General features: G+C 37.7%; 1 protein-coding gene across 2 annotated transcripts in view; it reads right to left on the bottom strand.

Annotated features, from left to right (window-relative positions):
- MACO1 (macoilin 1) overlaps nucleotides 1-15,657 on the bottom strand; it is a 72,535-nt gene that overhangs the window by 43,002 nt on the left and 13,876 nt on the right. Inside the window, exons 2-3 of one of the 2 annotated variants that reach the window (XM_066270066.1) lie at nucleotides 4,464-4,605; nucleotides 2,596-2,722 (exon numbers count right to left, since the gene is read on the bottom strand). The exons of the other annotated variant lie outside the window; for it this stretch is intronic. Of the exons in view, the coding sequence (XP_066126163.1) occupies nucleotides 2,596-2,722; nucleotides 4,464-4,605 (269 nt within the window). The remainder of the gene's footprint in view (nucleotides 1-2,595; nucleotides 2,723-4,463; nucleotides 4,606-15,657) is intronic. 2 annotated transcript variants of the gene reach the window in all.

The raw sequence follows: 15,657 nt of genomic DNA on the forward strand, positions 1-15,657 counted from the left end.
AACTTGGGTCCAACTTTACAGAGATAATAATACTGAGTCTGCTTCAAAGGAGAACATGCCTAAGTCCTCTTAGACCTCAGCCATGAAAAAGGAAGGTGCTAATAGACTCAATCATTCTTACATATTTAACATACAAAAAAATTAAAAGATTTTTTTTATATAATGTAGAAAGACAAACAGCAACCTTTAGGATAATGTATCTTCAAATTCATTTCAAAATGCATTTTCAAAAATTTATATTCCCTACCCAATTTTTAAAGTTACATAAACATAAGCACATTACAGAAAAAAAAAATGGATAAACTGCCTGTATTTCTAAACCTATCAAATAATAAAATAAAATGTTGAAAATATTTTTGAACAAGTGTAACAGTCATGTTGTATATACATGTTGTGTATCCTATTTTTCCCCTCTTAACAGCAAAGAAAGAGAACTTAAAAATATATTATCATTCTTTTGTGGCAATACATAATTTTGTCAACCATTCCTAATATTCTTCAAAAAGAATTTAAAATTTTAACAACTGGAAGAGAAATTAACTCTAAATTATATAAATTGCACTTATATTTGTCAGGGCCGGTAAGAACACAAACTTTGTTTTTGTTTGAGCACTAATCATTTCTAATTAAAACATACTTCACAGCTTAGCTATTCCAACAAACATTTCTGAGCCCAGGGCTAAAGGGAGGCCAGTATTGTGTCATGACATTAGTGTCATTGCTGCCTTGTGGGTCACCCACTGAACTCGTTCCCAATAGGTTCTATTAATAGTTGTAGGAGTAGTTTTTTTCTCAACTACTGAGACATGTTTCAAGTAATTTAGGGAATCATTTTAGTTCATCAGAGTCACAATTACTTGAGTCGGAAGGCTCCCTAAAATATTATCTAGATTACTCCACTTTCATATGCTGAAGAAGAAACAGACCTTGAGAGGATGACAAATTTAAATGGCAACTCACTCAAAACTGAGGCCCAAGACAAGAAAACAGAAGTAAAAACTGGTGTGCAGAAAAATCACTTTAATTAGAGGAAAGCAGACTAAGAAACCATAAAGCAAGCTTATAAATCAAGTCATATATGAAAGAGTGGTAAAAATGGAGATGGAGAAAACCATGCTCGCAGTGGATACTTTAAATAACAGAGCCGAACGATGTCTTTCTTCTACATGGGTCAACATCATCCTCTAAGCACCTTTGAGAGGAGGATGAATGTTGCTCCAGAGAGCTTTCATTAGTTGGCACTACCTAAGTGGTCAAAATCCTACAGGTTGCAGCTGAGTCTAAGAATCCAGTTTCACACAGCTTTGCAGACAAGTTAAATGCCCTGAGAGACAGTCCTCAATCCCCGTGCATCCCACATTCAGGCCTTCACAATGGAGTGGAGCTGCCAAAACAGCTCATCTCATCTGAGTTTGAAACAGCATTACAGCTCTAAGAGGGGAAGTGACTGTGTAGCTCTACTCAAGTCAGAATATACCTGAAATAGTAAAATCTGGTTAAGAGAACCACTAAGAACTAGGGCGATCAGGATGGTGAAGTGCTTAAAATAACACACAAGGAAAAGCTGATGAAACCAGAGATGTCTTGCCTACAGAAAAGAAGACTTGAGAGGATATAACAGTGTACTTAACTCTCTAAAGAAATAGGTATTAATGTGGATGGAAGTTACACTCCTTCAGTGTGGCTCTAATGCAGGGGATTCATGTCTGCCTTTGAGGGGATGACCTGTAGGCCTCCTAAAATTTTAAGGAAAATTTTTGTACATTCCCATATATTTTTTCTGGGGAAAGCCTTTTAATATCCTCTAAGAAATCAGTGAGCTCAAAAACAATCATGACCTATTTGGGTCAAAAGTGTAAGGGAGAAACTTCTGGCTTAGTCTGAGAAAGAACTTTATTACAGCTGCCCAGAAACAACAGCAGCAAGTTCCCTGTCACTGCAGGTTTTCAATCCGAGACTGAACACCATGTGGAAGGGATGCTGTGGGAATTCTTGGACCAAATAAGGCTTCAACTAAATGACCTCTGACTTCCTTTCAATGCTGAAACTCCCAGAACATTTTTCCTATTTGGCACATGGTTATCTTCAAGTCTACCTAAATAGAAATCACTTCAACTTTAAAAAAAAATGATGATGAGAGCAGCAACAATTAAGGTATCAAATCATACAGGCTTAAACTTTTTTCTTTCTTTCTTTTTTAAAGATTTTTATTTATTCTTTTTAGAGAGGCAAGGGAGAGGGAGAGAGGGGGAGAGGGAGAGAGGGGGAGAGGGGGAGAGGGGGAGAGGGGGAGAGAGAGAAAAGGGGGAGGAGCAGGAAGCATCAACTCCCATATGTGTCTTGACGGGGCAAGCCCAAGGTTTCGAACCAAACATGTTATCCACTGCGCAACCTCAGGTCAGGCTTAAACTTTTGATTCAATAATAAAAAAAGATAAACTATTTTTAAAGGTATTATTAAAATTTATTAGGAAAAGACAACTTTAAACTGTCCACATTAAATTCAACTCTAAGTAATTTATTCAAAGATTAATCACCACATTACAAAAGTTTAACTAGAAGATTTCTGTCCATTTAAGACACCATTAAGACTTACCTGTGTGCCAGACGTACTGAACCCATACATATGTGCTAGCAGCAAAAAAAAGCCATTGTATGGGGATGAACAGCAGACATATTATATTTGATGTGAATGCTACACAAACAAAAAACACTGAGAAGGCCTAAAGGGAAAAACAAAACAAAATAAAAACACATCTTAGAACTTGTTATTTTCAAACAGAGATTATTATAAGCATGTTGTACAAAATCTCTGAAATTGCTATGCAGTAACTACAGGGCAAATTATAACAGGAAATTTTAAACATTTAAGTCAACCATATACAAAGTATGGTTAATGTAATATTAAAGAGTGATCTAATTTATGGCCTCAAATCATGAAGAAGATCTGCACAACAAACTGAGGCTGGTTCACAGCGAGTTCACTGGGACTCCACAGATGGGTTACAGAAAAGAACTAAAATTTTAATACAGAAAAAGCTCCCCTCTCCTCACAATACACTCCGAAAGAGCCTCATATGAACCATATGACTACATATGAGCCTCATATGACTACAGTTTGCAAATTTATATAATGTCTGGCTTAATGTAAGACAGCTTGATTTTTCATATCTGCTTCTGAACTCAGTCAGTTGCACATATCATGTAGCTTCTGGAAAACACCACTGTACTCCTGAGAGTGAGTGTGGAAAAGGCAGGTAACATCTTAGTATTATTTTGGAAATAGTTTTGACTCGGAAGACCTGCTGACAGGATCTCAGAGACCCCCAGACCATGTGTTGAGAACTGCTGAGTTAAATAGAATAAGGGCACAGACCTTGTAGTTCTGTCGTGTTCCATAGCCACATCTTAAACCTGTAGCTCTTCTTCCTGGGCTTGCTGCTTTGGTCAGAGCAAAGCCATGCATTGAGAAGATGATTTTGAGTTCATGTCCCACTGGTAATAGGTAGAAGTGTGCCCCAAGGAAGACTGCATTATTAAAATCATGAACACCAGCATAATTCTTATTACTACAGGTTTAAGATGTGGCTATGGAACACGACAGAACTACAAGGTCTGTGCCCTTATTCTATTTAACTCAGCAGTTCTCAACACATGGTCTGGGGGTCTCTGAGATCCTGTCAGCAGGTCTTCCGAGTCAAAACTATTTCCAAAATAATACTAAGATGTTACCTGCCTTTTCCACACTCACTCTCAGGAGTACAGTGGTGTTTTCCAGAAGCTACATGATATGTGCAACTGACTGAGTTCAGAAGCAGATATGAAAAATCAAGCTGTCTTCCATTAAGCCAGACATTACATAAATTTGCAAACTGTAGTCAATCTTCCAACTTTTCTGTTTTGGAAAATAGATCTTTCATTTGAAAAATGTAATTTGTGTTAACAGGTAATGAGTTTGTTATTTTTTAAGCGAATTAATAAATATTTAAGTTTCTGTTTTAATTTCTAATATAGTAAGTATGGATGGATGTAACCCACATATATAAGAGCTCTCTGGAGTCTTCAATAATTTTTAAGAATGTAAACACGTTCTGAAAGCAGAAAGTTTAGGAAGCACTGCTCTAACTCTAAGGCAATCACAAACACAGTGACAGGGGCTCCAGAAAACTTCAGAGTCCAGCTGGGCAATTATTCCTCCTCCACTACTCTGGCTCCCTCCAGAAAACCCCCGCTCCCCTTCTCCTCACTGCAGTGACAGAGTAGGGATTATGATCTGATCAATGGGTTTAGAAAAAATAGACTTAGAGGCCAGTTTCGGTCCATAGACTCTATTTAGCTCAATAAGGTCACATAAGTATTACTAATAAAATCTATTTTAAACAGTTTTATAATCAGGTATTGAAGATTTTCTTAAAAGGGTTATTAACTTCATTATACTTGAAAAACATGTATTAATAAACGTACCAGCCCCTGGTATCTGAAGGAATCATAGACACTTCTGATGAAGAGCCAAAATGGCCACAGGTATTCAAATCTGAACTCCAGGACAAAGTCTGCCAGGAGGACAAGTGCCCACACTACCAGAAATTTCAGGTATAAAAATGTACTGCAAAATATAAAAACACAATTAATTCAAGGTCATTTGTGAACAACTAGAAGGAGAAAAATGCACTGTTTTGTTTAAAAGAGACAAAAAAATATCATCATATACTATGAAAACAATGGAGATAAAAGACAAAAGAGATGTTGCCATGGCCCATCTAAATTTTAAAAGCTTTGGTGTTCATTCATTCTGGGACCTATAACTATCAAACTAAGATGATGACCAATATGCTTAATTCCGCTTCAGATGGGAAAAATTTTTAATCTCACCACTATTTTAAAATGTGCAAGTGTCTGACTTCAAACGACTGCAACACACTCAAGATTACAGCTTTCAAGCTGCTCTTCATTAGAAGAAAATGTCATGGTTGAAAGGCTCCCAATTTGCTCTTTCCCTACCCCTCTATACCTGTTTGAAGTCTTTGAAATTCTTGGTGCACACCCCTACATGCTTGAAGAATTCTGTCCCCCCACCCCCTTCTCCACTTGCCTCTCTATGTGGGTTTCATCTGCATTAACCAAATTAAAAACAAATGACTTCCCAAAATAGCCAGAAACCAACCTAGGGAGCAGATGACAACAGTAAGGGCTGTGAGAGCACAAAAAAATACATTAAAGAAAAAACCCTAAAGCATCCCATCCTTGCTCCATAAATGTGTGCTCCTTGTAAAATCAGGAGGGCCTGATTTATGTTAAATATAAACACACTTTGACAAGCCAGTCAGAACACATATCTAACCACTGCAGAGCTCAAAACAAGGTAAGGGCATGGATTAAAAAAATTCTTTTTCAAGTAATCTCACAGTCCATTCCTCCCGTTCATTAACTGTATAACAGATAATAAAAGCCTTCAGGTTCTACCTATTTAATAAGCCCCTAACTCTATGTCCTTAACCCAATCAATTCTGGAGTAGTAAATTTAGGTATTTTTAAAAAGTTTTTCTAAAATATACAGCTTGGAAATAAAAATTCATTTTGACTTGGGCTAGAGCCTTGCATGGTGGTTTGCAATACAAATATTCCAATAATAATGTGATTAAATTAGCTGTTTGAATATATACTAGCAACAATAAAATCAAGACTTTTAATAAATAATTTTGAAATAAAGTAAGATACAAAAAGACATATATCTGGGCGGGGGGCAGATATAATGAAAACAGGCTCCAGTATTGAGGACTCCTTCTGTGCCCTCTGAAGCTACACAGGAAAAGATGTCAAGAACAGATACATATGACCCTCAAGGATACAGTATCATAACAAAATACGTAATTTACACTGTCAATTTCTAATACTAATTCCTTGGTAGAACTCTTTGTGCTTGATAATAAGTTTCTATTAAGACAGTGGTTTTCAACCTTTTTACACTTGGGGACCAGTGACCTAGCCAGCAGAAAACAGGAATGTGCAAGGAATAGTTTTATCTTACCAAGCATAACAGTGCAACACAGTACAAGCAGGTGCTTGATTTCCGAACTCCATATGTACGATGATGCACTGAATACTACATAAGTTTGTCTGAATGCTTTTTGTCTATGTGCATGATTTGTAAATGCTCTGCACCATGCAAAAGGTTGTTAGAACAAGCCTACAAGTTCCATAGGTATCTAAGACGACCTCAATAATATTTTCAACGATGATACAAGCTGATAAGTGGCAATCACCCCAAGCATAAGCAAATCCAACTAAGATCATTAGGTCTATAGTCTTCATACAACAGCTGGCTGGTTAACTCTTCACGGACTGGCACAAAATTTCTGGGTGACTGCCACCAGTCCGTGGACCAGTGGTTGAAAAACATTGCATTAAGAGGTTTACTGTAGACCAGAGGAACCCGAGGCAAACCAGAAGACAGGCTTGAATCCTAAATTCTACCTTTCAGTTTCATTTCACTTGATTCATGTTAGCCAGATGAGGACAGGGCACTCGTTCTCAATCATTAAATCCCATCACCGATCCAGCGGAGAGCAAGGCATATTTTATTAGAAAGAACAACTGAGTCATGCAGGCACTGGAGAGCACAAATATAGTTTGCAACAAGATTGCCAAAGTGCTTGGCTTTAAAACTAAAAGGATTTTTTTCCTTGTTTCTAGAATTGCTTCTAGGTTTTAAAGAAGAAATAACAACTCTTTATGTTTCCTCTCCCATGTTTCTAAGGCATTTAAGAAATGACATGAAAATGTATTTACTTCTCTGATGAATTGTGTTTTCTAAGGGGCTGTCTCTGGAATGTACCTTATCATGTCTCTAGCCATAGCATTCCCCAGGTGGAGGTGAGTACTGCCAATTGTTCTCTGCCTCAAATGCTCCAAAGGCATGGCAGGATCCCAGCCTAATCAGAAACATTCTGTGTCACTATTTGATAGCATTATCCACTGAATGGCAGCCTATTGAACACTCAGTCTTTCAACCTAAGGCAATACAAAAATGATCATCTTTGTTATTCTGTAACTTCAAGGGGATTCCCTTTTACACATTTTATTTCTTTTCAAACTACTCTCATATCTTTGATTGTTCCTTGACACCCAATACTTACTGAGTCACAATTTAGAAGTACAGATATCTAAGGAAACTTGATTTTTCACAAACATATGCCATACCATCGGCTTTCTTCAGCTGCCCCTTTTAGGTAGACCTGTGTCTAAAAAAATCAAGAGGCAATCTAATTAACAAAGCTGATTTTACTCTAGGACGAGTCTTGAATTCTATTAATTCAGTCTTAGAGGGTTTTTACATCATAAACTTTTTATGACAATTGCCTGATTGAGTATTCTCTTTGCTCTTTATCAGTAAGTTATGCCTATTATCTCCTATAAGTTAATGAACGAAAGTTAAAAGACAAGTAACCTAAAATGACTGCTCAGCACTATAGAAACCTTAATTCCTTTCTTTAAATGTACTGAAGGGGTGACGTCACGGAAATGGCGCCGTGAGAAGTGCGTCCGACAGCTCTCCCCTAAATCACAACAAATTTATCAACTAGAAACAGAAAAATTTATCCTCGGAGCATTCCGGAGTTCCACACAAACTGAAAGCAAAAGGACTGTTATCACTTGAATCTGAGAGACGAGGGTGTGGAGGAAGCTACCGCAGCAGCGACGCTCATTCAAGCCATGAGGGAGTGCGCCTGCGGTGAGTCAGCCCATATACTTGGGAACCGCGAGCCGCCACCGCGAGCGCTGCGAGCCCCGCAAGCCCCGCAAGCCGCCGCCGCTCTGAGCGGCCGCCGCGAACTGCCACCGCGAGCGGCCGCCACGAGCCGCCGCGCGTGCGCCCGGTCGGGTTGAGCACCGCTGACGTTCCCAGCGGCCCGCACACTGCGAGTGGGGGTCGCCGGCCACCGGTGCCCGGAGCGCCCCATTCGCGCACGTGCCTTGGGCATTCCACGCGCCCAGGGCGCCCTGCTGGCCCGCACACCCAGGGGGCTCCATTATCCTGCGCCTGGTGCAGTCCAGCCGCCAGCGGCGGGGCGAGCGGGAGAGGCTTGGGAGATTCTCTCCGTGGGCGGGGCACCTCACCCAGCCATTCAAGCTAACAATCAAGCGTTGGGGGAGGGGCGCGCGCAGGCAGCCTAAAATACCTTCGGAAACACAGCTGCGACCCAATCACTGAAATTAGCTTAACCCATAAAATCTGCGCACCCTCGGTTCTAATTGATAAGATCTCACTCAGTTCAGCGATCCAAGACAAGAGGCGTGATATTTTTTAGTGCCTCTTGCTAAAGGGGCAGGGGCAACTTCTGATTGATAGAGCCTCCATATTAAGGGATAAACGCTAACAAGAAGGACTTGGCAGATAATAAGGTCTATACTACACTAGTCGTAAGCAGAGACTAGTGCCTCTTCTTCCCTGCAAAAACAGGCTACAAAGTGTGGAAAGCCTGGGTTGAGAGGTCCAACTAAATGATAGGCGCTGAACAGTCACCTTGACAACAATTGACTCCCACCCCCACCTGATTACACTGGAGGCCCTGACTGTCAGAGCCTTTCCCAAAGCCTTGCACTGAGTGGGGATAGAGTGGGGATTTCCCAGCTCTTTGAGCCTCTTACTCCCCAGGCAGAAGCAGTTGCAGCCTTATAGCTGGATCACCAGGCTGCTAATTCAGAAAGGGGGGACTAGGAGAGAGAATCCAGAAAGCAAACTCTCATCGTTGGACCCTGCAAACGCCAACAAGCCTTTACTTCCAGCAAGACTAAAGCCAATTATATGACATTGCCATAGAATCCCATCAACTGCAAATCCCTACCTAAGAGTGACACAGGGGCAGAGCCTGGGGTACAGAGTCACCGACTAGGAAGAGGGAGAGAAAAGAAAAAGGAAGAAGTTAACCTCTCAAAATCAAGAAAAACCCACAGACTTTACAACTTGATCCACTAATTTTTTTTTTTGTTGTTGTTGTTGTTTGTTTCTTCTATCTTTTTGCCTTTATTTCCTCCACCTCGGTCCTTCTATTCTCTGCCGATCTTATGCTTCCCCTTTCTTGAACTACACTACCCATGAGTGTTGCATTTTATTTTTCTTCTTCATCCTCACCCTCCTTTAAGGTTATACTCCAAAACACTTAACTCTCACTCTCTCCTCTTTCGTTTTTTTTTTTTTTTGTCTTGCTTTATTTTGTTTTTTTCTCCTCCTATTTTATTTCTTCCTTCGTTTTTCTCTTTTTCTTATTTTTTCCTTTCTATTCGTTTTTTCTTTTCTCATTTTACTTTCCTCCCATATAATCCTCAATCACGAACAAATTAGTCAATTTGGGACTCAAGGCTTTTTTTTGGCTTTATTTCTCTTTTTTGCTTTTGTTTTTATTTTTTTTTCTCTTCTTTATTTTTGTGGCATTTTGGGTCCTCCCAACCCAAGGTCTCCATTGTATTTAGTCTTCGCTCCACTTAATACAACAGATTTTTACTTATTATTTTTATTTTTTCTTCTTTATTATTCTTTTTTGGTCCTTTTTTCTGATTCCCTCTTATCCCTCTCATTATATCTCTTAGTTGACCATCACTTACAAGCAAATCATCTTATGCTTGTCTAAGATTTTCTTCCTTTTTTTTTTTTTTTTTTGCATTTAGTAGGTCCCTACTCCCTTTTTTTTGCCCCTTGAACTCTTCACCCCAAATCAGGCCCTCCATTATAGGCACGATATTTCCCTGAGGAGGGGAGAGGAAGGAAAGAGAAGAGAGAAAAAAAGGGGGAAATAATAAATTATTACTGTTTTTTTTTGTGGGGTGTTTTACCCTTTTTTTTTTTCTTTTCTTTTTACTCTTTATTAATTCTAATTAGTGCTATCAATAAGACCACCCTCAGATGCCGATAAGAAAGAGGAAATAGAATATTATGGATACAAAAGAAAGAGAGGTAACACAAATAGATGTGGAAAAATCTATGGAGAAAAGACTTAACATATTGGAAGCCTTGGAGCTAAATGACAGAGAATTTAAAATAGAAATCTTAAAAATACTCAGAGATATACAAGAAAACACAGAAAGGCAATATAGGGAGATCAGAAAACAACTCAATGAACACAAAGAATATATTACCAAGGAAATTGAAACTATAAAAACAAATCAAACAGAAATGAAAAACTCAATTCACGAGCTGAAAAACGAGGTAACAAGCTTAGCTAACAGAACAGCCCAGATTGAAGATAGGATTAGTGAAATAGAAGACAAACAACTTGAGGCACAACAGAGAGAAGAAGAAAGAGGCTCAAAAATAATAAAAAATGAGAAAGCCCTACAGGAATTGTCTGACTCCATCAGAAAGAATAACATAAGAATAATAGGTATATCAGAGGGAGAAGAGAAAGAAAATGGAATGGAGAATATACTCAAACAAATAATAGACGAGAACTTCCCAAGCCTGTGGAAAGAACTAAAGCCTCAAATTCAAGAAGCAAACAGAACACCGAGTTTTCTTAACCCCAACAAACCCACTCCAAGGCACATCATAATAAAGATGACACAAACCAATGACAAAGAAAAAATTCTCAAGGCAGCCAGGGAAAAGAAGAGTACAACATATAAAGGAAGGCCTATTAGATTATCATCAGATTTCTCAGCAGAAACTCTACAAGCTAGAAGAGAGTGGACCCCAATATTTAAAGCCCTGAAAGAGAGGAACTTTCAGCCAAGAATACTATACCCATCAAAGCTATCCTTCAAGTATGAAGGAGATATAAAAACATTCACAAATACAGAAAAGATGAGAGAATTTATCAACAGAAAGCCCCCACTCCAGGAAATACTAAGGGGGGTTTTCCAACCAGATTCAAAGAACAAAAGAAAACAACACCACAAGTAACAGCTCCACCAAGAACACAATAAAACCAAACTTAAACTGTGACAACAAAGGAAAAAAAGGGGGGAGAGGATGGAGATTAACAGTAGCAAAGGATGATGAAGTGCAGAAATACTTATAAGATAGGGTACTACAATCAATATGGTAGGTACCCTTTTCATTACTTTATGGTAACCACCCTTAAAAAAACCACCACAAAAACACTTGACTTAAAAAAGGTAGCAACAGAGGAAAGAAGTATGGAACACAAACAAACAAAAACAAATGATAGAAAAACAAAAGAGAAGAATCAAACTAGATACAAAACTAACAGAAAGCAATTTATAAAATGGCAGTAGGGAACCCACAAGTGTCAATAATTACACTAAATGTAAATGGATTAAACTTACCAATAAAAAGACACAGAGTAGCAGAATGAATTAAAAAAGAAAATCCAACTATATGCTGCCTACAAGAAACACATCTAAGCAACAAGGATAAAAACAAATTCAAAGTGAAAGGCTGGAAAACAATACTCCAAGCAAACAACACCCCAAAAAAAGCAGGTGTAGCAATACTCATATCTAATAATGCTGACTACAAGACAGAAAAAGTACTCAGAGACAAAAATGGTCATTTCATAATGATTAAGGGGAAGTTGAATCAAGAAGACATAACAATCCTTAATATATATGCACCAAACCAAGGAGCACCAAAATATATAAGACAGCTACTTATTGACCTTAAAACAAAAACTAACAAAAATACAATCATACTTGGAGACCTCAATACACCGCTGACGGCTCTAGATCGGTCATCCAAACAGAGAATCAATAAAGATATAGTGGCCTTAAACGAAATACTAGAACACCTGGATATGATAGACATCTACAGGACACTTCATCCCAAAGCGACAGAGTATACATTTTTCTCTAGTGTACATGGAACATTCTCAAGAATTGACCATATGTTGGGCCACAAAGACAATATCAGCAAATTTAGAAAAATTGAAATTGTACCAAGCATATTTTCTGATCATAAAGCCTTGAAACTAGAATTCAACTGCAAAAAAGAGGAGGAAAAACCCACAAAAATGTGGAAACTAAACAACATACTTCTAAAAAATGAATGGGTCAAAGAAGAAATAAGCGCAGAAATCAAAAGATATATACAGACAAATGAAAATGAAAATACGACATATCAGAATCTCTGGGATGCAGCAAAAGCAGTAATAAGAGGAAAGTTCATATCACTTCAGGCCTATATGAACAAACAAGAGAGAGCCAAAGTAAACCACTTAACTTCACACCTTAAGGAACTAGAAAAAGAAGAACAAAGACAACCCAAAACCAGCCGAAGAAAGGAGATAATAAAAATCAGAGCAGAAATAAATGAAATAGAGAACAGAAAAACTATAGAAAAAAATCAATAAAACAAGGAGCTGGTTCTTTGAAAAGATCAACAAAATTGACAAACCCTTGGCAAGACTCACCAAGGAAAAAAGACACAGGACTCAAATAAATAAAATCCAAAATGAAAGAGGAGAGATCACCACAGACATCATAGAAATACAAAGAATTATTGTAGAATACTATGAAAAATTATATGCCACCAAATACAACAATCTAGAAGAAATGGATAAATTCCTAGATCAATACAACCTTCCTAGACTGAGTCATGAAGAAGCAGAAAGCCTAAACAGACCAATCAGCAGGGAGGAAATAGAAAAAACTATTAAAAATCTCCCCAAAAATAAAAGTCCAGGCCCAGACGGTTATACTAGTGAATTCTATCAAACATTCAAAGAAGACTTGGTTCCTATTCTACTCAAAGTCTTCCAAAAAATTGAAGAAGAAGCAATACTTCCAAACACATTTTATGAGGCCAACATAACCCTCATACCAAAACCTGGCAAGGATGGCACAAAGAAAGAAAACTACAGACCAATATCTCTAATGAATACAGATGCTAAAATACTAAACAAAATACTGGCAAACCGAATACAACAACATATTAAAAAAATAATACATCATGATCAAGTGGGATTCATCCCAGAATCTCAAGGATGGTTCAACATACGCAAAACGGTTAACGTAATACACCATATCAACAAAACAAAGAACAAAAACCACATGATCTTATCAATAGATGCAGAAAAGGCTTTTGATAAAATACAACACAATTTTATGTTTAAGACTCTCAACAAAATGGGTATAGAAGGAAAATATCTCAACATGATAAAGGCCATATATGATAAACCATCAGCCAACATCCTCTTAAACGGCATAAAACTGAGGACTTTCTACCTTAAATCAGGAACAAGACAGGGTTGTCCACTCTCTCCACTCTTATTCAACGTGGTGCTAGAAGTTCTGGCCAGAGCAATCAGACAAGACAAAGAAATAAAAGGCATCCATATCGGAAAAGAAGAAGTAAAGCTATCACTTTTTGCTGATGATATGATCCTATACATCGAAAACCCGAAGGACTCCACAAAAAGATTATTAGAAACAATAAACCAATACAGTAAGGTCGCAGGATACAAAATTAACATACAAAAGTCCATAGCCTTTCTATATGCCAACAATGAAATATTAGAAAACGAACTCAAAAAAATAATCCCCTTCACGATTGCAACAAAAAAAATAAAATACCTAGGACTAAACATAACAAAGAACGTAAAGGACCTATATAATGAAAATTACAAAGCATTGTTAAGGGAAATCGAAAAAGATACAATGAGATGGAAAAATATTCCTTGTTCTTGGATAGGAAGAATAAATATAATCAAAATGGCCATATTACCCAAAGCAATATACAAATTTAATGCAATTCCCATCAAAATCCCTATGAGATTTTTTAAAGAAATGGAACAAAAAATCATCAGATTTATATGGAACTATAAAAAACCCCGAATAGCCAAAACAATCCTAAGGAAAAAGAATGAAGCTGGGGGCATTACAATACCTGACTTTAAACTATATTATAGGGCCACGATAATCAAAACAGCATGGTATTGGCAAAAAAATAGACACTCAGACCAATGGAACAGAATAGAAAGCCCAGAAATAAAACCACATATATATGGTCAAATAATCTTTGATAAAGGGGCCAACAACACACAATGGAGAAAAGAAAGCCTCTTCAACAAATGGTGTTGGGAAAACTGGAAAGACACATGCAAAAGAATGAAACTCGACTACAGCCTGTCCCCGTGTACTAAAATTAATTCAAAATGGATCAAAGACCTAAATATAAGACCTGAAACAATAAAGTACATAGAAGAAGACATAGGTACTAAAATCATGGACCTGGGTTTTAAAGAACATTTTATGAACTTGACTCCAATGGCAAGAGAAGTGAAGGCAAAGATAAATGAATGGGACTACATCAGAATTAAAAGTTTTTGTTCAGCAAGAGAAACTGATATCAAAATAAACAGACAGCCAACTATATGGGAACTGATATTTTCAAACGACAGCTCAGATAAGGGCCTAATATCCAAAATTTACAAAGAACTCATAAAACTCAACAACAAACAAACAATCCAATAAAAAAATGGGAAGAGGACATGAACAGACACTTCTCCCAGGAAGAGATACAAATGGCCAACAGATATATGAAAAGATGCTCAGCTTCATTAGTTATTAGAGAAATGCAAATCAAAACTACAATGAGATACCACCTCACTCCTGTTAGATTAGCTATTATCAACAAGACGGGTAATAGCAAATGTTGGAGAGGCTGTGGAGAAAAAGGAACCCTCATTCACTGTTGGTGGGACTGTAAAGTAGTACAACCATTATGGAGGAAAGTATGGTGGTTCCTCAAAAAACTGCAAATAGAACTACCTTATGACCCAGCAATCCCTCTACTGGGTATATACCCCAAAACCTCAGAAACATTGATACGTGAAGACACATGTAGCCCCATGTTCATTGCAGCACTGTTCACAGTGGCCAAGACATGGAAACAACCAAAAAGCCCTTCAATAGAAGACTGGATAAAGAAGATGTGGCACATATACACTATGGAATACTACTCAGCCATAAGAAATGATGACATCAGATCATTTACAGCAAAATGGTGGGATCTTGATAACACTATAAGGAGTGAAATAAGCAAATCAGAAAAAAACAAGAACTACATGATTCCATACATTGGTGGAACATAAAAATGAGACTAAGAGACATGGACAAGAGTGTGGTGGTTACCATGGGTGGGGGGGGAGGGAGGACATGGGAGGGAGGGAGGGAGAGAGTTAGGGGGAGGGGGAGGGGCACAGAGAACTAGATAGAGGGTGATGGAGGACAATCTGACTTTGGGCGAGGGGTTTGCAACATAATTTGATGACAAAATAACCTAGACATGTTTTCTTTGAATATATGTACCCTGATTTATTAATGTCATCCCATTACCATTAATAAAAATTTATTTAATAAATAAATAAATAAATAAATGTACTGAAGGGCATGTGTTTTGCTAAATCCAATGAAATGACATTCTAAAAGGGAATAAAAGTAGACAGGATTTTAAGCATTATAGTATTCCAAAATATTTCTTTTAAACCATTGAGAAAACATCAAGTATAAAATGTTTTATATATACAGTTCATTTTATGACATGCTAATTTGATGTTACTTTAACTCTGATCCCAATAAATTTACTAAGAACTATAAAACGTCTTCAACAAAAACTTAAAAAGCATAACTGCAACAAAAAGATATTTTCCAGGCCCTGGCTGGCTGGCTCAGTGGTAGAGCGTTGGCCTGGCGTGCGGAAATA

The sequence above is a fragment of the Saccopteryx bilineata genome, chromosome 3, assembly GCF_036850765.1.
Source record: "Saccopteryx bilineata isolate mSacBil1 chromosome 3, mSacBil1_pri_phased_curated, whole genome shotgun sequence".
In the NCBI taxonomy this organism is placed as follows: Eukaryota; Metazoa; Chordata; class Mammalia; order Chiroptera; family Emballonuridae; genus Saccopteryx; species Saccopteryx bilineata.